This window comes from Mobula hypostoma, chromosome 10, assembly GCF_963921235.1.
Source record: "Mobula hypostoma chromosome 10, sMobHyp1.1, whole genome shotgun sequence".
NCBI lineage: Eukaryota > Metazoa > Chordata > Chondrichthyes > Myliobatiformes > Myliobatidae > Mobula > Mobula hypostoma.
In genome coordinates, this window is record NC_086106.1 from 18,182,997 (window position 1) to 18,204,894 (window position 21,898).

Genomic DNA, 21,898 nt, shown 5'->3' on the forward strand with positions numbered 1-21,898 from the left:
GACTAGACATCAAAGTCATCATCTTGGTTCTTGGTCCTCCAAAATATTCCACATGGAATTTAAACTGGAGGTGGCGCAGGGTGGGCTTACGGAGATTTTTGAAGAAGAAAAGCTGCCTTAAATTTAATCCCCAGTGAAGATGGTAGAGTTCATCATCAAATCAATCAGTTAAAATCGGTGTTTGTACCTGGCTGGTAGCCCGATAACTGGAGAAAGTACGAAGGCAAATTCACTGTGATGACAAAGTTGTCCTACCAGGTAGACTGGGGCTTGTATTTCTTGGAATTCAGCAGGAATAGAAGGTGAGGGGAGGGGAAGAGGCTGGGTTGTTTCCATCAGTAGGAGAGCCACTAACAAGAAGAACACGACACAAAAGATACGGACTGGACATCGATAGTTCATTACAGCGGAGTTTTATGCTCCAGCTGGGAAAAGTGCCGTTACAATCAAGTTACATTGCCGGTGGGAAAATACAGACACCCAATCAATCGCTGTCTTTATTTCACTTGTCTGTGACACGCTGAGTAACTGGAACCAGAATTACTTATAAAAACAGTGTGGTGTGAATCTCCCGGGTGGAGTGGGGGTTGCAGTTGGGCAGACATCCCAGTCCGATGAAATCCCCACACCCTGCGGAGGCGGATGGGGAGCGTTTCCGGAGCCCTGGGGAGTCTGGAGCCTCAGCTGCCTCGACACCTTGCGCAGCGGCGGAGTCTTGCTGTGCACCGGAAGTTCTGCGCCTGGGGAGGGGTGCACGGAGCACGGGTTGCAGCACTGGGGTAATTATCACATGCTGCTTCCAGCGGAGATGCTGAGCTCCCGAGGCACTTGCCCCACGCCCACTCCCTGACTCCGGCTACAGGACTCTGGCGTCCAAGAGCTTCTGGTAGTGAAGTGGGCGGAACTTCTGCAGGAAGACGTGCATCTTGCCAGGAAGGACCTCTTCACCGTCCAGACCTGAGGAAGGAGACGGGATAGAGGACACGTCAAAACCTCAGCACAACAACCCCCTCTGCACTGCGGGGGCGGATGCAGACATCCGATAAAACACAGAAAACCTACAACACAATACAGGCCCTTCGGCCCACAAAGCTGTGCCAAACATGTCCTTACCTTGGAAATTACCAAGGATTACTCATAGCCCTCTATTTTCTGAGCTCCATGTACCTGTCCAGGAGTCTCTTAAAAGACCCTATCGTTTCAGCCTCCATCACCATCGCCGGCAGCCCATTCCACACACTCACCACTCACTGCATAAAAAATCTTACCCCTGATATCTCCTCTGTACCTACTTCCAAGCAGCTTAAAACTGGGGCCTCTCGTGGTAGCCATGATGAGACCCAATGGACCACAGCACCACTGAATCTACCTGCAACCACCCCACCCCTGTTTCTTCCCTCCCCATCTCCGCAAAACCCTCCCCTCCTTGTACTCTACCTGCCTCAGTGACTGCCTCCCTCCCTTAAACCCTACCCCATCACCTTGAAACAGTCCCTCCCCTATGTCCTACCCCATTACCATAAAACCCTCCCTCCCTCCCCTACGACCTACCCCGTCACCGTGAAACCCTCCCTCCCCTACGCCCTACCCATCACAATAGAACCCTCCCTCCCCTACGCCCTACCCCGTCACCATTAAACCCTACCTCCCTCCCCTACGTCCTACCCCGTCACGATGAGACCCTCCCTCTCCTACACCCTACCCCATCACCATGAAACAGTCCCTCCCCTACGCCCTACCCCATCACCATAAAACCCTCCCTCCCCTATGCCCTACCCTGTCACCATAGTACCCTCCCTCCCCTATGCCCTACCCCGTCACCATGAAACCCTCCCTCCCCTACGCCCTACATCACCATAGAACCATCCCTCCCCTACACCGTCACCATAAAACCCTACCTCCCTCCCCTACGCCCTACCCCGTCACCATGAAACCCTCCCTCCCCTACGTCCTATCCCGTCACCATAAATCCTCCCTCCCCTATGTCCTACCCGTCACCATAAAACCCTCCCTCCCCTATGTCCCACCCTCTCACCATTAAACCCTCCCTCCCAAACACTCTACCCCGTCATCATGAAACCCTCCCTCCCCTACGCCCTACCCCGTCACCATGAAACCCTCCCTCCCTCCCCACGCCCTACCCCGTCACCGTATAACCCTCCCTCCCCTACACCCTACCCTGTCACAGAGAAGACCTCCCTCCCCATGCCCTACCCTGTTTCCGTGAACCCCTCCTCCCATACACCCTACCCGGTGCACTCCTCATCGATCCCCATCTCTGTGAACCCTCCCCACCTCCAATATGCCCCTCCCTCCCCTACCCCCATTCCAGTCTCCCTCCCTCCACCCACTTCAGGGCGGGAAACACGACCTCTCGTTTTGTGGGGCGTTACACTTCAGCGGATGAGGGGAAAATGCAGCCCACCTCCCCCCCCAAGTGGTCACCCACCCAGGCTGCGTGCCAGCTCCTCGATCCTGGCCTGGGCCGCGGGCACCTCGGCCTCGGTGCCCACCTCCACCTCGATCTCGCCTACCCGGTGGCCGAAGTCGGCCAGGTCCAGGTCCACCACCGTCCCCTGGGGCAGGCGGTAGGAGATGCGCTGGGTGCGGATGGCGGCGAACTCTTGCAGGTGCCCGCTCTCCACCAGCCGGTCCAGGCCCCCCGCGGCGGCGGTCAGCAGCGGCCGCAGCAGGGCCAAGATCTCGGCCTCCGACGTGGTCTCACGGTAGCGGGTGGTCCCGTCAGCCGGCCCCCCAGCCCCGACGCGGCTTTTCAGCTGCCAGCGGCCCTCGCGGGTCCGGAGCCACAGGTCGGCGGACGTGAGCCGCAGGTCTTCGGTGTCGAAGTAGCGGTCCAGCAGAGAGCGGCTGCCCAGGCGCTGCCCGCCCAGGGACGCCAAACACCGCTCTGTGTCGGGGCGCACGGCAAACTTGCGCTCCACCTCGATGGGCATCGCCGTCCGCGGCCGGGCTCTGGCGGTGGCAGCGGAGAGACAGAGAGAGGATATCAGTGCGGGTCTGAGGAGGGTGAGGGGTCGGGGGTTCTCTGAGGGAAGAGGGGGCAGGGGTGAATGGGTGTCTGCGCAGGGGAGGAGGGGGCCAAGTGAGGGTCTCTAAGGAAGAGGGAAGGGTCTGAACAGGAGGAGGGGACAGCGGTGTATCAGAGAGGAGATGGGCTGAGGGGAGCTCTAAGCTGGAAGAGGGAAGTCAGGGAGTGTTTCCAAGGCCGGGATCAGTGGGTTTCTGAGACGGGGAAGAGAGGATGTCTGAGGCGGAGGGGGAGAGAGGGTTGCCGGGGGGAAGGAAGTAAGGAGAGCATTGGGCATCTGAACCTGGGGAGTCCAGAGGAGGGGTCGGGGGGGGGTCTGAAGGAGGGGATGTAGTCTGGTGTGGTGGTGTTCAGGGAGGTGAGGGGACCGGGGTGAGCCCAAGAGAGGAGACGGCGGTCAGGGGGCAGTCTGAGAGAGGGGAGGGGAGGGAAGGGCCAGGGGTGTGTCAAAGTGGGGAAGGGGGTGGGGGGTGTCTGAGTGGGGAAGTGGGAAGGGGGCCAGGAGCTGGGGGGATGTGGGGAAGGGAGGTGGGGGGGTATCGGAGTGGGGAAGGGGACTGGGGAGGGTCAGTGTCTGAGTGGGGTAGGGGTCTGGTGGTGGGTGTCAGGGGGGGAAGAGTGAAGGGAGTCAGGAGCTGGGGGGATGTGGGGAAGAGAGGTGGGGGGTGGTCTGTGTGGCAAGGGGCCAGGAAATGGATGTCTGAGGGAGGGAAAGGAGCTTGGGGGGTGGTATCTGAGTGGGGAAGGGAAGGTCAGTGTCTGAGTGGGGTTGGGGTCCTGGGGTGGGTCAATGTCTGAGTGGGGTAGGGGTCCTGGGGTGGGTCAGTGTCTGAGTGGGGTAGGGGTCCTGGGGTGGGTCAGTGTCTGAGTGGGGTGGGTCAGTGTCTGAGTGGGGTGGGTCAGTGTCTGAGTGGGGTAGGGGTCCTGGGGTGGGTCAGTGTGTGAATGAGGTAGGGGTCCTGGGGTGGGTCAGTGTCTGAGTGGGGTAGGGGTCCTGGGGTGGGTCAGTGTCTGAGTGGGGTAGGGGTCCTGGGGTGGGTCAGTGTGTGAATGAGGTAGGGGTCCTGGGCTGGGTCAGTGTCTGAGTGGGGTAGGGGTCCTGGGGTGGGTCAGTGTCTGAGTGGGGTGGGTCAGTGTCTGAGTGGGGTAGGGGTCCTGGGGTGGGTCAGTGTCTGAGTGGGGTAGGGGTCCTGGGGTGGGTCAATGTCTGAGTGGGGTAGGGGTCCGGGAGTGGGTGTCAGAGGGGGGAAGGGAATGTATCTGGGGAAGATGAGTGTCCGGTTGGGAGGGGAGTAGTGATCAAACGGAGAGCTGAGGGAGGGCGGGGGTAGCACCAACACCCACCAGCCAAAGCTCACAACCTCTCAACACCGCCCCCCAGCCACTTACACCCACACAACCCTCTGCTCACCCCTCCCTCAGACCACACAACCCTCTGCTCACCCCTCCCTCAGAACGTCCCACTCCCTTCTCCATCCATCCATTCCTCATTCTCTCCCTTCCTACTGTCAATCCCAAACTCCCCTACTCATCCCCCTCGCCTCCCATCTCCACACCCCTCACCCTCCACTACTCCCACCCCTCACCTCCCCTCACCACCCCGCACCCTCACACTCACCCCCGAGCCCCAACACCCCTCTCTCTCCTCTGCAGAACTCCGGAAGTCCACCGCTGAGCTCGAACCGCCTTGCCTGCCGGGAACTGTAGGATATTTGTAGTTTTTAAACCCCACTTCCTCCTTTTGCCTGCTTTCGTTCCGGTCCCTATGAAGGGTCTCGGTCCAAAAATGTCGACTGTTTATCCCCCTCCATAGCTGCTGTCTGATCTGCTGAATTGCTCCAGCATTTTGTGTATGTTACCGTAATTTATTGTCGTCTTGGGCTTTCTGCTCTCTACGCCTGCGGAGAGCTGTAGTCTGTAGCTGCGCTTACGCTTCGCCTTTCGGGAGTTGTAGTTTTAATGACGCAGAGGCGTATTTTTTCCAAAAAGATACTTTATTCAGAAATATTACAAAATAAAGTTATTTACAAAAAAACCATTCGTTGACTCTGAGTCCTTATTCAATAAATAAAGTTATTTACAATAAATCATGCGTTAACTCTCAGTCCTTATTCAAAATAAAGGTGTTTACAATAAATCATTTGTTCACTCTCAAACCATAGTCAAGAATAAAACTTATTTACAATAAAAATATACACAGAGGCGTATACTTCAGGAACAGGCCGTTCGATCCACCGAGTCTGTGTCAACTATGATTCCAATCAGCCTGCGCATCGAGCCACAGAGCATTACAGAATGATACACAGCAATACAGGCCATTTGGCCCATCAGGTCAGTACCAATGACGTTGTCCCAATTCCTCTTGCTCGGGTAGTGTGTGGTACCCACCTGCTTCAACCAGGCTTCAGTCATACCAGTGCCCAAGAGGAGTGTGGTGACCTCCCTCAATGACTATAGCCCAGTAGCACTGGCATCCACTGTGATGAAGTATATCAACTTCTGTCTCAGAAACAACTTGAATTTTCTCCAAATTTCCTACCACAGAGATGCCATATCATTGGATCTTCACTCAGACCTGGAACATCTGAATTGATGACAACTCAGCATTCAATACCACCATCTCCTCAAAACCAATCAATAAGCATCAAGACCTAGGCCTCAATACTTCCTTATTTCCTCACTTGCAGACCCCAGACAGTTCGGATTGGTACAACGTCTCGTCCACGATCTCCATCGGCACAGGTGCACCTCAGGACTGAGTGCTTAGCCCCCCTGCTCTACTGCTTGACACTTCTGGCTGTGGGGCTAAGCACGTGATCAAGTTTGCCGATGACACCACTGTCACTGGCTGAATCAAGGGAAATTGAAAGTCCAGCTGAGTGGCACCACAACAGCAGCCTCTCGCTCCATGCCAGCAAGAGCAAGGAGCTGACCACGAGAAGGAAACCAGAGGTCCTTGAACCAGTCCTCATTGGAAGACCAAGGTGGAGAGGGTCTGCACCTTTAAATTCCTCAGTGTTATTATTTCAGAGAAGCTGACCTGGGTGCAATTATGCAGAAAGCACGGCAGTGCCATATTTCCTTGGGAGTTGGTGGAGATTTGGCAAACATCTAAAACTTTGACAAACTTCAAAAAGTAGTGTATTTGGCTCCATCCGTTACAGCCCTCCTGACCATTGAGCACATCTACATGAAATATTGTCACAGGAAAGCAGCATCTGTCATCAGGGACATGTTCTCTTGTTACTGTTACCATCAGGAAGGAGTACAGGAACCACCACCAGGTTCAGGAACAGTTATTACCCCTCAACTATCAGGCTCTTCAGTCAGAGGGGATAAATTCAGCCAGCCTCATTTGCCCCATCACTGAACTGTTCCCACAACCTATGGACTCACTTTCAAGGACTCCTCATCTCATGATCTTGGTATTTATTGTTCATTCTGCACCCGGTGGTGCAGAAGGGTGGGACGGAGAAGAGGAGAGCTGTCGTCATTGGAGACTCTATAGTCAGGGGAGCAAACAGGAGATTTTGTGGACGTGAGAAGGACACCCGCATGGTTTGTTGCCTCCCAGGTGCAAGGGTCCAGCATGTCTCTGACCGGGTGCACAACATCCTGGTACGAGAGGGAAAGCAACCAGAAGTCATGATACATTTTGGCACCAACGACATAGGCAGGAAGAGGGATGGGGTCCTGAAGTGTGAGTTTTGGGACCTAGGCAGAAGGCTGAAGAACAGGACCTCAAGGGTGACGTTCTCAGGATTGCTGCCAGTGCTACGTGACAGTGATGGTAAGAATTGGAGGAGATGGCAGTTGAATGCGTGGCTGAGGAGTTGGTGCAGGGAGCAGGGTTTTAGATTTTTGGATCATTGGGATCTCTTCTGGGGAAGGTGGGACCTGTACAGATTGGATGAATTGCACCCGAACTCGAGTGGGAGCAATATCTTTGAAGGTAGGTTTGCTAGCATAGTTCGGGAGGGTTTAAACTAATTTGCAAGGGGGATGGGACCCAGAGCGATAAAGCAGTGAAAGAAGTGCATGGAGTAAAGCCAGATCTAACATACAGAGAGGCTTTGAGGAAAGAGAAGCAGAATAAATGGTGTAAAGACAGTAAGGTAGAAGGGCTGAAATGTGTGAACCTCAATGCAAGAAGCATCAGGAACAAAGGTGATGAACTGAGAGCTTGGATACATACATGGAATTATGATGTAGTGGCCATTACAGAGACTTGGCTGGCACCAGGGCAGGAATGGATTCTCAATATTCCTGAATTTCAGTGCTTTAAAAGGGGTAGAGAGGGTGGAAAAAGGGGAGGAGGGGTGGCATTACTAGTCTGGGATATTATTACAGCTACAGAAAGGATGGGTAATGTAGCAGGATCCTCTTTTGAGTCAGTATGGGTGGAAGTCAGGAACAGGAAGGAAGCAGTTACTCTATTGGGGTTATTCTATAGGCCCCCTGGTAGCAGCAGAGATACAAAGGAGCAGATTGGGAGGCAGATTTTGGAAAGGTGCAAAAATAACAGGGTTGTTATCATGGGTGACTTTAACTTCCCTAATATTGATTGGCACCTGATTAGTTCCAAGGGTTTAGATGGGGCAGAGTTTGTTAAGATGCAGGGTGACTGGGATAGGTTGGGTGAGTGGGCAAACTCATGGCAGATGCAATTTAATGTGGATAAATGTGAAGTTATCCACTTTGGTGGCAAAAATAGGAAAACAGATTATTATCTGAATGGTGGCCGATTAGGAAAAGGGGAGGTGCAACGAGACCTGGGTGTCATTATACACCAGTCATTGAAAGTGGGCATGCAGGTACAGCAGGCGGTGAAAAAGGCGAACGGTATGCTGGCATTTATAGCGAGAGGATTCGAGTACAGGAGCAGGGAGGTACTACTGCAGTTGTACAAGGCCTTGGTGAGACCACACCTGGAGTATTGTGTGCAGTTTTGGTCCCCTAATCTGAGGAAAGACATCCTTGCCATAGAGGGAGTACAAAGAAGGTTCACCAGATTGATTCCTGGGATGGCAGGTCTTTCATATGAAGAAAGACTGGATGAACTGGGCTTGTACTCGTTGGAATTTAGAAGATTGAGGGGGGATCTGATTGAAACGTATAAGATCCTAAAGGGATTGGACAGGCTAGATGCGGGAAGATTGTTCCCGATGTTGGGGAGGTCTAGAACGAGGGGTCACAGTTTGAGGATAGAGGGGAAGCCTTTTAGGACCGAGGTTAGGAAAAACTTCTTCACACAGAGAGTGGTGAATCTGTGGAATTCTCTGCCACAGCAAACTGTTGAGGCCAGTTCATTAGCTATGTTTAAAAGGAAGTTAGATATGGCCCTTGTGGCTACAGGGGTCACGGGGTATGGAGGGAAGGCTGGGTTCTGAGTTGGATGATCAGCCATGATCATAATAAATGGCGGTGCAGGCTCGAAGGGCCGAATGGCCTACTCCTGCACCTATTTTCTATGTTTCTATGTTTCTATGTTTCTATGTTTCTATGTTTCTATGTGTCCAGGATGGATTCCTGTCACAGTATGTGGACAGGCCAACTAGGGGGAATGCCATACCAGATCTAATACTTGGTAATGAACCGGGTCAGGTCACAGATCTCTCAGTGGGTGAGCATCTGGGGGACAGTGACCACCGCTCCCTGGCCTTTAGCATTATCATGGAAAAGGATAGAATCAGAGGACAGGAAAATTTTTAATTGGGGAAGGGCAAATTATGAGGCTATAAGGCTGGAACTTGCGGGTGTGAATTGGGATGATGTTTTTGCAGGGAAATGTACTATGGACATGTGGTTGATGTTTAGAGATCTCTTGCAGGATGTTAGGGATAAATTTGTCCTGGTGAGGAAGATAAAGAATGGTAGGGTGAAGGAACCATGGGTGACAAGTGTGGTAGAAAATCTAGTCAGGTGGAAGAAGGCAGCATACATGAGGTTTAGGAAGCAAGGATCAGATGGGTTTATTCAGGAATATAGGGAAGCAAGAAAGGAGCTTAAGAAGGGGCTGAGAAGAGCAAGAAGGGGGCATGAGAAGGCCTTGGCGAGTAGGGTAAGGGAAAACCCCAAGGCATTCTTCAATTATGTGAAGAAAAAAAGGATGACAGGAGTGAAGGTAGGACCGATTAGAGATAAAGGTGGGAAGATGTGCCTGGAGGCTGTGGAAGTGAGCGAGGTCCTCAATGAATACTTCTCTTCGGTATTCACCAATGAGAGGGAACTTGATGAAGGTGAGGACAATATGAGTGAGGCTGATGTTCTGGAGAATGTTGATATTAAGGGAGAGGAGGTGTTGGAGTTATTAAAATACACTAGGATGGATAAGTCCCCAGGGCCTGACGGAATATTCCCCAGGCTACTCCACGAGGCGAGAGAAGAGATTGCTGAGCCTCTGGCTAGGATCTTTATGTCCTCGTTATCCATGGGAATGGTACCGGAGGATTGGAGGGAGGCGAATGTTGTCCCCTTGTTCAAAAAAGGTAGTAGGGATAGTCCGAGTAATTATAGACCAGTGAGCCTTACGTCTGTGATGGGAAAGCTGTTGGAAAAGATTCTTAGAGATAGGATTTATGGGCATTTAGAGAATCATGGTCTGATCAGGGACAGTCAGCACGGCTTTGTGAAGGTAAGATTGTGTCTAACGAGCCTGATAGAGTTCTTTGAGGAGGTGACCAGGCATATAGATGAGGGCAGTGCAGTGGATGTGATCTATATGGATTTTAGAAAGGTATTTGACAAGGTTCCACACAGTAGACTTATTCAGAAAGTCAGATGGCATGGGATCCAGGGAAGTTTGGCCAGGTGGATTCAGAATTGGCTTGCCTGCAGAAGGCAGAGGGTGGTGGTGGAGGGAGTACATTCAGATTGGAGGATTGTGACTAGTGGTGTCCCACAAGGATCTGTTCTGGGACCTCTACTTCTTGTGATTTATATTAACGACCTGGATGTTGGGGTAGAAGGGTGGGTTGGCAAGTTTGCAGACGACACAAAGGTTGGTGGTTTTGTAGATAGTGTAGAGGATTGTCAAAGATTGCAGACGACACAAAGGTTGGTGGTTTTGTAGATAGTGTAAAGGATTGTCAAAGATTGCAGAGAGAAATTGATAGGATGCAGAAGTGGGCTGAGAAGTGGCAGATGGTGTTCAACCCAGAGAAATCTGAGGGGGTACACTTTGGAAGGACAAACTCCAAGGCAGAGTACAAAGTAAATATCAGGATACTTGGTAGTGTGGAGGAGCAGAGGGATCTGGGGGTACATACCCACAGATTCCTGAAAGTTGCCTCACAGGTGGATAGGGTAGTTAAGAAAGCTTATGGGGTGTTAGCTTTCATAAGTCGAGGGATAGAGTTTAAGAGTCGCCATGTAATGATGCAGCTCTATAAAACTCTGGTTAGGCCACACTTGGAGTACTGTGTCCAGTTCTGGTCGCCTCACTATAGGAAGGATGTGGAAGCATTGGAAAGGGTACAGAGGAGATTTACCAGGATGCTGCCTGGTTTAGAGAGTATGCATTATGATCAAAGATTAAGGGAGCTAGGGCTTTACTCTTTGGAGAGAAGGAGGATGAGAGGAGACATGATAGAGGTGTACAAGATAATAAGAGGAATAGATAGAATGGATAGCCAGCTCCTCTTCCCCAGGGCACCACTGCTCAATACAAGAGGACATGGCTTTAAGGTAAGGGGTGGGAAGTTCAATGGGGATATTAGAGGAAGGTTTTTTACTCAGAGAGTGGTTGGTGCGTGGAATGCACTGCCTGAGTCAGTGGTGGAGGCAGATACACTAGTGAAGTTTAAGAGACTACTAGACAGGTTTATGGAGGAATTTAAGGTGGGGGCTTATATGGGAGGCAGGGTTTGAAGGTGGGCACAACATTGTGGGCCAAAGGGCCTGTACAGCGCTGTACTATTCCATGTTCTATGTTCTATGTTCTATTTATTTATTATTATTATTTCTGTCTTTTTGTATTTGCACAGTTTGTTGTCTTTGGTACTGTGGTTGAATGCCCAGTTTGAGGGGGGGGGGTGGTCTTTCATTCACTCTGTGATCGTTATTCCATAGACTTATTGAGCCTACAAATGAATCTCAGGGTTGTACATGGTGACAAATATATGTATTCCTCTCAGGTGGTGACGAGAGGGCGTATAGGAGTGAGATATGCCAACTGGTGGAATGGTGCCACAGCAACAACCTGGCACTCAACGTCAGTAAGATGAAAGAGCTGATTGTGGACTTCAGGAAGGGTAAGATGAAGGAACACATACCAATCCTCATAGAGGGATCAGAAGTGGAGAGAGTGAGCAGTTTCACGTTCCTGGGCGTCAAGATCTCTGAGGATCTAACCTGGTTCCAACATATTGATGCAGTTATAAAGAAGGCAAGACAGTGTCTAAACTTTATTAGGAGTTTGAAGAGATTTGGTATGACAACAAATACACTCAAAAACTTCTACAGATGTACTGTGGAGAGCATTCTGACGGGCTGCATCACTGTCTGGTACGGAGGGGTGGCTACTATACAGGACTGAAAGAAGCTGAAGGGGGTTGTAAATCTAGTCGGCTCCATCTTGCTACTAGCCTACAAAGTACCCAGGACATCTTCAGGGAGCAGTGTCTCAGAAAGTCATTATTAAGGACCTCCAACACCCAGAGCATGCCCTCTTCTCACTGTTACCATCAGGTAGGAGGTACAGAAGCCTGAAGTCACACACTCAGCGATTCAGGAACAGCTTCTTCCCCTCTGCCATCTGATTCCTAAATGGAAATTGAACCCTTGGACGCTACCTCACTTTTTAAATCTATATTATTTCTGCTTGTTGCACGATTTTTAATCTAGTCACTGTACATGTACTGTAATTGACTTACTTATTTATTATTTTTTCTTCTTCTATATTATGTATTGCATTGAACTGCTGCTGCTAAGTTAACAAATTTCACAACACATGCCGGTGATAATAAACCTGATTCCGATTCTCTGTGTGAAAAAGTTGCCCCTCAGTTCTCTCTTACTATGAACCCACGCCTCCTAGTTTTGGACCCCTACACTGGAGGGCTTCCCCTCTTTCTCCTACTGTGCAAGGAATAAAGACCTAACCTGGGCCAACCTCTCCCTTTAACTCAGGCAACAAACTCGTAAATCTTTTCTGCACCCTTTCTAGCCTAACCTCGCCTTCCCCGTAGCAAGGTGACCAAACTGCACACGGTACTTAAAGTGCAGCCTCACCAATGGCTTGTTGAACTTCTTTTTCTGGTTAATTTTCAGTATCTTACGTTATATACCCCTAGGGTTCATTCTTTCTGTGGATTGTCACTTTAAAATGCCGGGAGAATGACTCTGACTTTTGGATTTCTACTGACTACAAAATTGCTTAGTTACTATGGTGAGAGAGGTGGAGTAACATGATGGACAATGAATGTTTATATAAGTTTGCAACTTGTTTTGAATAAGCAAGGTCAGATGATCCTCTTACAGACACACATAGAGAGACACATGTTCAGAGTCGAGATGGTTTTGATCAATGAAAGACAGCAGTGAGTGAGGTTGCTGGTTTAAACTTTTAGTAGCCCAAAACGAGTGAGTTGAGATCAATCCAGAGTATTGATAATTGACTCTCACAAGTGCTGCAAGTAGAAGAAGTTGGCAGAGAAAGAGGAGGGGAGAGAAAGGTTTGAAACAGAAGAAAGCTAGTGACAAAGAGGTCACTGTTTGGACTCTCTCTAAGTAGCCCGTAAGGGTGAGTTTGATTCCATTCGAATACGAAAGGGTGATTGTCACATAGTTAATCCACAGGACTGGGTTCTCTGGTGAGGGGAACACCTTTGTTCTCTGGTGACTGGGCTTGTATACTCTGGAATTTAGAAGGCTGAGAGGGGATCTTATTGAAACATATAAGATTATTAAGGGATTGGACACGCTGGAGGCAGGAAGCATGTTCCCGCTGATGGGTGAGTCCAGAACCAGAGGCCACAGTCTAAGAATTAGGGGTAGGCCATTTAGAACGGAGTTGAGGAAAAACTTTTTCACCCAGAGAGTGGTGGATGTATGGAATGCTCTGCCCCAGAAGGCTGTGGAGGCCAAGTCTCTGGATGCTTTCAAGAAAGAGATGGATAGAGCTCTTAAAGATAGTGGAATCAAAGGTTATGGGGATGAGGCAGGAACTGGATACTGATAGTGGATGATTAGCCATGATCACAGTGAATGGCGGTGCTGGCTCGAAGGGCCGAATGGCCTACTCCTGCACCTATTGTCTATTGTCTATTGTGAATACCACGTGTGTATTTACCCTTTGTCTGGGTGTGGCAGTTCACTGAAGAAAGGCACCCCTGAGGCAAATCACTGTTGAAATTATTTCGTATGATGTGGAACTGGATAAGTGGCTATCACATTGTGCGTGATTGGGGTAACCTTGTGGAATCTACCGGTGTGTCGACCCTTGCCTGGGTGGTGGTTCCCTTGAAGAGGGTCCCCTTTGTGATAAGCTACTGTTGGTGATAATCCATACATGGACTCGGTTTGAGTATCCTGTGGCCACCACTTTGGGATGTCCAGTAGCTGAATTCGGGTGGGGTACCACTTGTGTTGAAAGGATATTTGTTGAAGATCACTGTTGGTGATACTTTTGTGTGCAGAGTGGAACAACTTCGGAGATAAAACCTACTGCTATTGTTATTCTGTATTGCTGTCGTGGAATCTGTGAAATATCGATGTAATTGCCTTGTCACAACATTTGCCTTTGGATTACAAACATCTCACATTAATTGCAGCCTCTCCCGTGGAGGGTCAGACACCCTGAGCCAATAGGCTGGTCCTGGACTTATTTCCATCTGGCATAGTTTGCATATTGTTGTTTGATTGTTTGTGGTTTTTGTATTGTTATATTTATGCTCTATTCTTGGTTGGTGCAGCTGTAACGAAACCCAATTTCCCTCGGGATCAATAAAGTATATCTATCTATCTATCTATTAACATGAGGATTGAACTGACTTCCCTTTCCACACCATCGTAAGACTGTATCACCTACCACCCTTGCTCTGAAGGAGCTTGGGGATTTATCTATACACCTATATATGCATAACACTGTTAACTCTTGATTTACCTGTTTTAAGTTACTATAATAGTATATATATTATTACTATAATTACTATAATAGTGTTTTGTTAACAGCAAAACCAGACTCCAGGTGTGTTCTATTGCAGCTGATACTTTTACAGGGTTGCGTGTACGTGACACTTATATGTGAAATAACATCTCCTCCTTGCTGATGATCAACGCTGGTGCACCTCAGGGGTGTGTGCTTAGCCCACTGCTCTACTTTCTCTACCCCCATGACTGTGCGGCTAGGCACAGCTCAAACGTCATGTATAAATTTCCTGACGATACAACCGTCATTGGCAGAATCTCATATGGCGACAAGAGGGCGTACTGGAGAGAGATGTACCAGCTGGTGGATTGGTGTCGCAGCAACAACCTGGCAGTCAACGTCAGTAAGACCAAAGAGCTGATTGCGGACTTCAGGAAGGGTAAGATGAGGGAGAACAGACCAGACCTCATTGAGGGATCAGAAGTGGAGAAAGTGAGCAACTTCAAGTTCCTAGGTGTCGATATCTCTGAGAAACTAACCCAGTCCCAACATATCGATGCAGCTATAAAGAAGGCAAGACAATGGCTATGTTTCATTAGGAGTTTGAGGAGACTTCGCAAAGGATACTCGCAAATTTCTGCAGATGTAGCATGAAGTGTATTCTAACTGGCTGCATCGCTGTCTGATGGCGAGGGGGAGCGGTTACCACACAGGACCGAAAGAAGCTACGTAAAGTTGTAAAATTAGTCAGCTCCATCATGGGCACTAGTCTCCATAGTATCCAGGACATCTTCGAGGAGCAATGCCTCAAAAAGGTGTCATCCATCATTAAGGACCCCCATCACCCAGGTCACACCTTCTTCTCAATGCTACCATCAGGTGGGAGGTACAGGAGCCTGAAGGCACACACTCAGCGATTCAGGAACAGCTTCCTCCCCTCTGCCATCATATTCCTAAATGGACATTGAACCCACAAACACTACCTCACTACTTTTTCACTTCGATTGTTTTTTGCACCAATTTAATTATATATACTTACTGTAGTGTAATTCAGTTTTTTTCTTTATTATCAAGTATTGCATTGTACTGCTGCTGTTAAGTTAACAAATTTTACGACGCATGCCGGTGATAATAAACCTGATTCTGAATATTTATTGCTTTGTGACAGCAGTGAAGCGCAAAGACATAAAGGTTAACAATGAACACCAAAAAACAAATGAATAATGCAAATGAAATGGAAAACGGGGTAGTGTTCATGCAGCATTCAGAAATCTGAGGGCGGACACTGTAGGGTCCCCATGTGGCCATTCCCTTCAATAACAATGATAACCGATTTGGATACTGTTAAGGGGGAAAGCCCAACAGTCGGGCAGGTGCCTGGTACTGAATCTGGCTTTGTTGCTCAGAAGGGAAAGTGGGGAGAAGGGCTGAGCTGTAGTGAGAGGGGATTCCTTGATTAGGGGAACAGACACGAGGGTCTCTGGACGAGAACGAGATTCCTGGATGGTACATTGCCTCCCAGGTGCCAGGGTCAGGGGCATCTCGGATCGAGCCCACTGAATTCTTAAACGGGAGGGTAGCAGCCAGAGGTCGTGGTCCATGTTGGCATCAATGACAAAGGCAGGAAGGGCGATGACATTCTGCAAAGTGAGTTCAGGGACCAGGTGCTAAGTTAAGATACAGGACAACTAGGGTTGTGAGCACGGGATCGCTACCCATACCTGTTATACTTTATACTTTTATACTTCATACTTTATTGTCGCCAAACAATTGGTACTAGAACGTACAATCATCACAGCGATATCTGATTCTGCGCTTCACACTCCCTGGATCACAAATATTAAATATTAAAAATATTAAAAAGTTAAAATTAGTAAATATTAAAAATTTAAATTATAAATCATAAATAGAAAATAGAAAAATGGAAAGTAAGGTTGTGCAAAAAAACCGAAGGGCAGGTCCGGATATTTGGAGGGTACGGCCCAGATCTGGGTCAGGATCCGTTCAGCAGTCTTATCACAGTTGGAAAGAAGCTGTTCCCAAATCTGGCCGTACGAGTCTTCAAGCTCCTGAGCCTTCTCCCGGAGGGAAGAGGGACGAAAAGTGTGTTGGCTGGGTGGATCGTGTCCTTGATTATCCTGGCAGCACTGCTCCGACAGCATGCGGTGTAAAGTGAGTCCACGGACGGAAGATTGGTTTGTGTGATGTGCTACGCCGTGTTCACGATCTTCTGCAGCTTCTTTCGGTCTTGGACAGGACAACTTCCATACCAGGTTGTGATGCACCCTGGAAGAATGCTTTCTACGGTGCATCTATAAAAATTAGTGGGGGTTTTAGGAGACAGGCCAAATTTCTTTAGTTTTCTCAGGAAGTAAAGGTGCTGGTGGGCCTTCTTGGCAGTGAACTCTGCTTGGTTGGACCAAGTCAGGTCATTTGTGATATTGACCCTGAGGAACTTAAAGCTTTTGACCGGTTCCACTTGCGCACCACCGATGTAAATTGGGTCGTGTGGTCCGCTACTCCTTCTGAAGTCAACAATCAATTCCTTCATCTTGCTGATGTTGAGGGATAGGTTATTGTCTTCGCACCATGCCACCAGGTTCTTAATTTCCTCTCTGTACTCAAACTCATCATTACCCGAGATACGGCCTACAATTGTTGTGTCATCAGCAAACTTATATACAGTATTGAGTTTGATGGAAACTTGGCTACACAATCATGGGTGTACAGTAAGTACAGCAGGGGGCTGAGTACACAGTCTTGTGGGGCACCGGTGCTCAGAGTGACTGTAGAGGAGAGCTTGTGCCCTATTTTTACAGCCTGGGTCCTGTCTGTGAGGAAGTTGAAGATCCAGCTGCAGATCTGAGTGCTAAGGCCCAGGATCCGGAGCTTAGGAATCAGTTTATTTGGAATGATGGTATTAAAGGCAGAGCTGTAGTCAATGAAAGGGAGCCTTACGTACGCGTCTTTATTCTCCAGGTGTTCTAAGAAGGAATGTAGGGCCAGAGAGATGGCATCTGTGGTTGACCTGTTGCTCCGGTTGGTGAATGTGTTTGTAACTCCAAAAATTAATCGAAAGAAAAGTACAGGAGTCCAGGATAACTTGCCTACCAAGTTTTTGTTCAGAAAGGTCCTCACATATGATGTGGTGGTATAATAATGTACCTCCCTAATATAGCGCACGAGGGATTATGTAAAGAAAGAAAGAAAGCGCCTTTTGGACATGTCAGCATCCCAAACTGCGAACGGTGCGCGACAAGCTGTTTGATCTGATGATCTACACCAGGTCACCAGACAAAGCTTTGAGCCAATGCTTTCATCTTGATGGCCAGCATGTGGCTTCTCCAACACTTTAGCTCTCAGCTTGGATGATACAACTCTCAATCCTCACATAAGGCCACCTCTGTTAAGGGCAAGTTCACCCCAGTGCTGGTAAAAATGGGGGAGCTAGAATTTCTGCTGCACATTCCAGCCATTTAGATTTGAGACAGTGTAGGGTCTTTTCTGGTTTTCCACTGGGTCATCGCTGCCATATTAGGGAGACTTCTGATTTGCATTAGGGAGAATATGCTAAGGAGAGTGTCCTTCGTAAATTTTTCAGGCTTTTTTTCTTTTGCAAGGGTAAACAGGACAATCCATCAACATGTCCATGATCAGTTGTCCTCTTGAATTCAATCTTGTAATCGTGTCCTCCAAGAATTGGAGCCCGTCTCTGCATCCGTGGTGCTGTTGTTAGCGGAACACCCTTCTGTGGGCTGAAAATGGGCACTAGTGGTTGATAACCAGTAAATGAGGGGAAACTGTCTCCCATACAAGTACTGGTTGAAGATTCTACACCCTAAACCGGAGTCCAGGGCTCTCTGTCAATCTGAGCCTAATTTTTCTCTGCAGTGGTAAGGGAACATGATGCAAAGGCTTTGGGGCATTCATTTCCATCACTCATAACATGTGGTGAGACTGTGCCCATGCCATAAGGTGAGGAGTCACAGGCAAGTTTCACCGAATGATGTGGATCACAATGTATCAGTACAGTGTCTGACGCCACCATTTCTTTTACCTTTCGTAAAGCTACCTCACACTGTTCTGTCCATTGGATTTCCTCCTGATCTGTAGTAATGAGTTCAAGGGGTGGAGCACAGTTGCCCGGTTTGACAGGAGCCTATTCTAGTAATTGACAAATCCTATAAAGGACCACTACTATGGCACGTCCTTTGGCCTTGGGGCAACCACCACTGCTTGAATTTTCTCAGCATGCTTGTGTAAAACCTTGAGTGTCAATGTTGTGATCACAGTAAGTGATGCTTGGTTCAGAGAATTCATGCTTTTCAAGTTGTGCTCTGAGCCCATAAACTTCTAATCTTTTTAACGCTGTTATGAGATTTTGGAAATGTACCTTGTCATCTTCACTGGCAACAATGATGACATTCAGGTAACACAGAGTGTCTGGGCAGGTTGCAGCGGCTGGTCGATAGCTTTCCGCCAGAGTGCAGGGTCTAATAACCCTTTTATAGTGATAAAGCCCTTTTTTGAATGTTTATGTTTATGGTGTTTATATATCTCAATTGGATTAAGATCTGGACTCTGACTTGGCCATTTTAAAAAACACAAATTTTCTTCTTTTTAAACCATTCTGTTGTTGATTTACTCTTGTGTTTTGGTTCATTGTCTTGTTGCAGCTTCAGGTCACGGACTGCTACTCTGACGTTCTCCTGTAAAATGTCTTGATATAATTTTGAATTCATTGTTCCCAAAATGATTGCTGCTGTCCGGGCCCTGAGGCTGCGGAGCAGCCCCAAACCATGGTGCCCCCTTCCACCATGCCTTGCAGTTGGGATGAGGCTTTGGTGTTGGTGTGCAGTGCCTGTTTTCATCTAAACATAGCAACGTGTATTTCTGCCAAAAAGTTCAACTTTTGTCTCATCTGCCCACATAATATTGTCCCAGAAGCATTATGGAACATCCAAGTGGTCTTCGAAAACTTGAGACGTGCAGCAATGTTTTTTTTGGAGAGTAGTGGTTTCTTCCATGGTGTCCTTCCATGAACACAATTCTTGTTCAGTGCTTTTCTTGTGGTGGACACATGGACAGAGACTTTAGCAAGTTCCAGAGAATTCTGCAGGTCTTTTGCTGTTACCCTTGGGCTCTCTTTCACTTGGGCACATGTTGAGGAGAAGCATTTAAAAAAGGAGCATTTCGCAGGGCTTGGTGCATTAGCAGTGGACCAGTTGGTTTGCAGAGAGAGAGAGAGAGAAAGAGAGCTTTGCACAGGTCTGGGAGATGAGTTTAAAAAGGAGCATTTCACAGGGCTCGGTGCATTAGCAATGGACCAGTTGGTTTGCAGAGAGAGAGAGCTTTGCACAGGTCTGGGAGATGAGTTTAAAAAGGAGCATTTCGCAGGGTTCGGCACTTTAGCAGCGGACCAATCGATTTGTGATTCATTAGCAGGAGCAAATAAAAGTAAAGCAGGGTCGAAGCAAAGTGGCTATTGTGTGAGTGGACCAGTGTAGGAGTGGGAACTTGAGGTTTTGGCAAGGAGGAACAAGTAAATAGCAGGTAAGGCTTTGGTAGTGGTTGAATAAAAAGTCAGTAAATTACAGTTAATTAAATAAAGTAGGGATGATGCAGGATCAGGTCTTGTGCTGTAGCTGCATGATGTGGGAGCTGGTGGACCCCATTGTGGTTCCTGGAACTCAGGCTCAAAATTGATGACCTGGAATCTGATTTTCAAACACTGCGGCACATCAGGGAGGGGGAGAGTTACCTGGATTCTCTGTTTCAGGAGGTAGTCACACCCATTAGATTAGCTGCCTCAAATTCGGTCTGTGGTCAGGGACAAGAGGGTGTGACTGCGAGTGAGGCGGGTAGTGGGATCCAAGAGACAGTGCTGGAGGAGCCTCAGCCCTCGAGCTTGTCCAGCAGGTCTGAGATTCTTGCTCCCTGTGTGGATGAGAGTGGGAGCTGTAGGAAGGATGAGGAACTTAACTGTGGCACCGTAGTTCAGGGCGCCATTCAAGAGAGATGTAGTGGTAACTGGGGATAGTGCAGTCAGGGGAATGGACAGAGCTCACTGTCGTGAGGATAGAGCGTCCCAAATATGTTACCTGCCTGGTGCCCAGGTTCGGGACATCTTATCTGACCTGCAGAGGAGTTTGCAGTGGGAGAGGAAAGATACGGTTGTCGCGATTCATGTGGGCATCAACGACATTGGTAGAACGAGGAAAGAGGTTCTGCTGAGGGAATTTGAGCAGCTAGGGACTAAATTAAAGAGCAGAACCAAAAAGGTGGTAATCTCTGGATTACTACCTAAACCATGTGCAAATTATCAAGAAGCTTAGAGAGTTAAATGTGTGGCTCAAGGTTTGGTGTGGGAGAAGTGGGTTTGAATTCATGGGAAGCTGGCACCAGTACTGGGGAAGGAGGGAGCTGTACCTATGGGACGGGCTCCACCTGAACCGTGATGGGACCTGGATCCTAGCGGATGGCATAACTAGGGCTGTGGATAGGGGGTGGGTTCAACAGATTGGAGAAATATGGATAAAGGAAAAAGTGTGGATAAAGATAAAGAAAAACCAAAAAATAAAAAGAGAGAAAAGTAAGAGGGGAGTAAAGAAAAGTCAAGTGCAAAAGAGAAATAGATTACTTTTTAAAAAAATTTTATTTTTATTTGGATAAGGAATTCACAAGTATCATGTACTTTTTCCACACATAACCTTTTCCATTTTTTTATTTGTATAAAACTATAATTATTTATACATTCTTAAGTACACATTGAGATGATATAAAAGGAAATTAGACACTTAAATAGATAATTATGTACAGTGGTAATTCTAATCTATTAGGCTAAGTAATGGTATTAGTTGTTAAGAAACATAGTAACGATAGTATCCATAAATCTCTTCTGGACCATTTCTTCTGGTCCAAAATGTTGTATATAAGCCTATGTAACAACCATTGTAGGTGTTTATATCCTAACTTGTTCATGCTTGCTCCTGCCCCAGACATAATTATCCAATCCCTATGTACTTATTTACTTAATTTTATCATTTTTTATCCCTTTCCCAAATCTTTTCCTTTACTTGTATTAATTCTCTATTTTCCAAAAGAAAACAAAAACAGTAAACATTTAGACTAGGGGTGCTTACGTTAGCAATATTACTGTGTTGATGAGAAGAGCAGTATAAATCATTAGGAGAGTCATCTAAAGTCTGCTCGCATTGGGGTTATATATTCAATCCATTTATTCCAGATTTGATAAAATTTTTCTTTTTGAATTCTCAGGGAGTAAGTCAACTTTTCCATTTTAAATATTTCCAAGATAATTTCGTGCCAATCTTCTAATGTAGGTGGTACTGGATTTAGCCACTTTCTAATGATTGATTTCTTACTTGCTGCTAAGAGGGCCTGCAGCAACTTTATATCTTCCTTCTGTTCAAGAAACAATACATGCCCCAAATAGAGCATCTCAAAGTTCAGAGGTATCTGGGACCTAAGTACCTTAACTAATGTTCTATGAATACTTTCCCAATATATACTTAATTTAGGGCAATCCCAGAAAATATGAAAATGATCTGCCTCCTTGGAGCCGCACCTTCTCCAACACGTCACGTTTGTATCTTTATATTTTTCCTGATCTGGGGTCTTGAAGTATCTTATAATATTTTTCCAACAATGTTCTCGCCAAGTCAAAGAATTAGTCGAGGACCACTGAAAGCTGCATATTTTCCCCCAAGCCTCCTCCGAAAGTACCAACCCCGCTTCTT

The 21,898-nt window shown here is 47.8% G+C and overlaps 1 protein-coding gene across 1 annotated transcript; it reads right to left on the minus strand.

Annotated features, from left to right (window-relative positions):
- Positions 1-483: 483 nt before the first annotated feature.
- On the minus strand, positions 484-4,783 carry thtpa (thiamine triphosphatase). Its single transcript, XM_063061285.1, has 3 exons — positions 4,668-4,783; positions 2,450-2,973; positions 484-957 (listed from the first exon to the last, which is right to left on the minus strand). The coding sequence occupies exons 2-3, from the start codon at positions 2,952-2,954 to the stop codon at positions 857-859; spliced, it is 606 nt and encodes a 201-aa protein (XP_062917355.1). The 5' UTR covers positions 2,955-2,973; positions 4,668-4,783; the 3' UTR covers positions 484-856.
- Between the last annotated feature and the right edge of the window lie 17,115 nt (positions 4,784-21,898).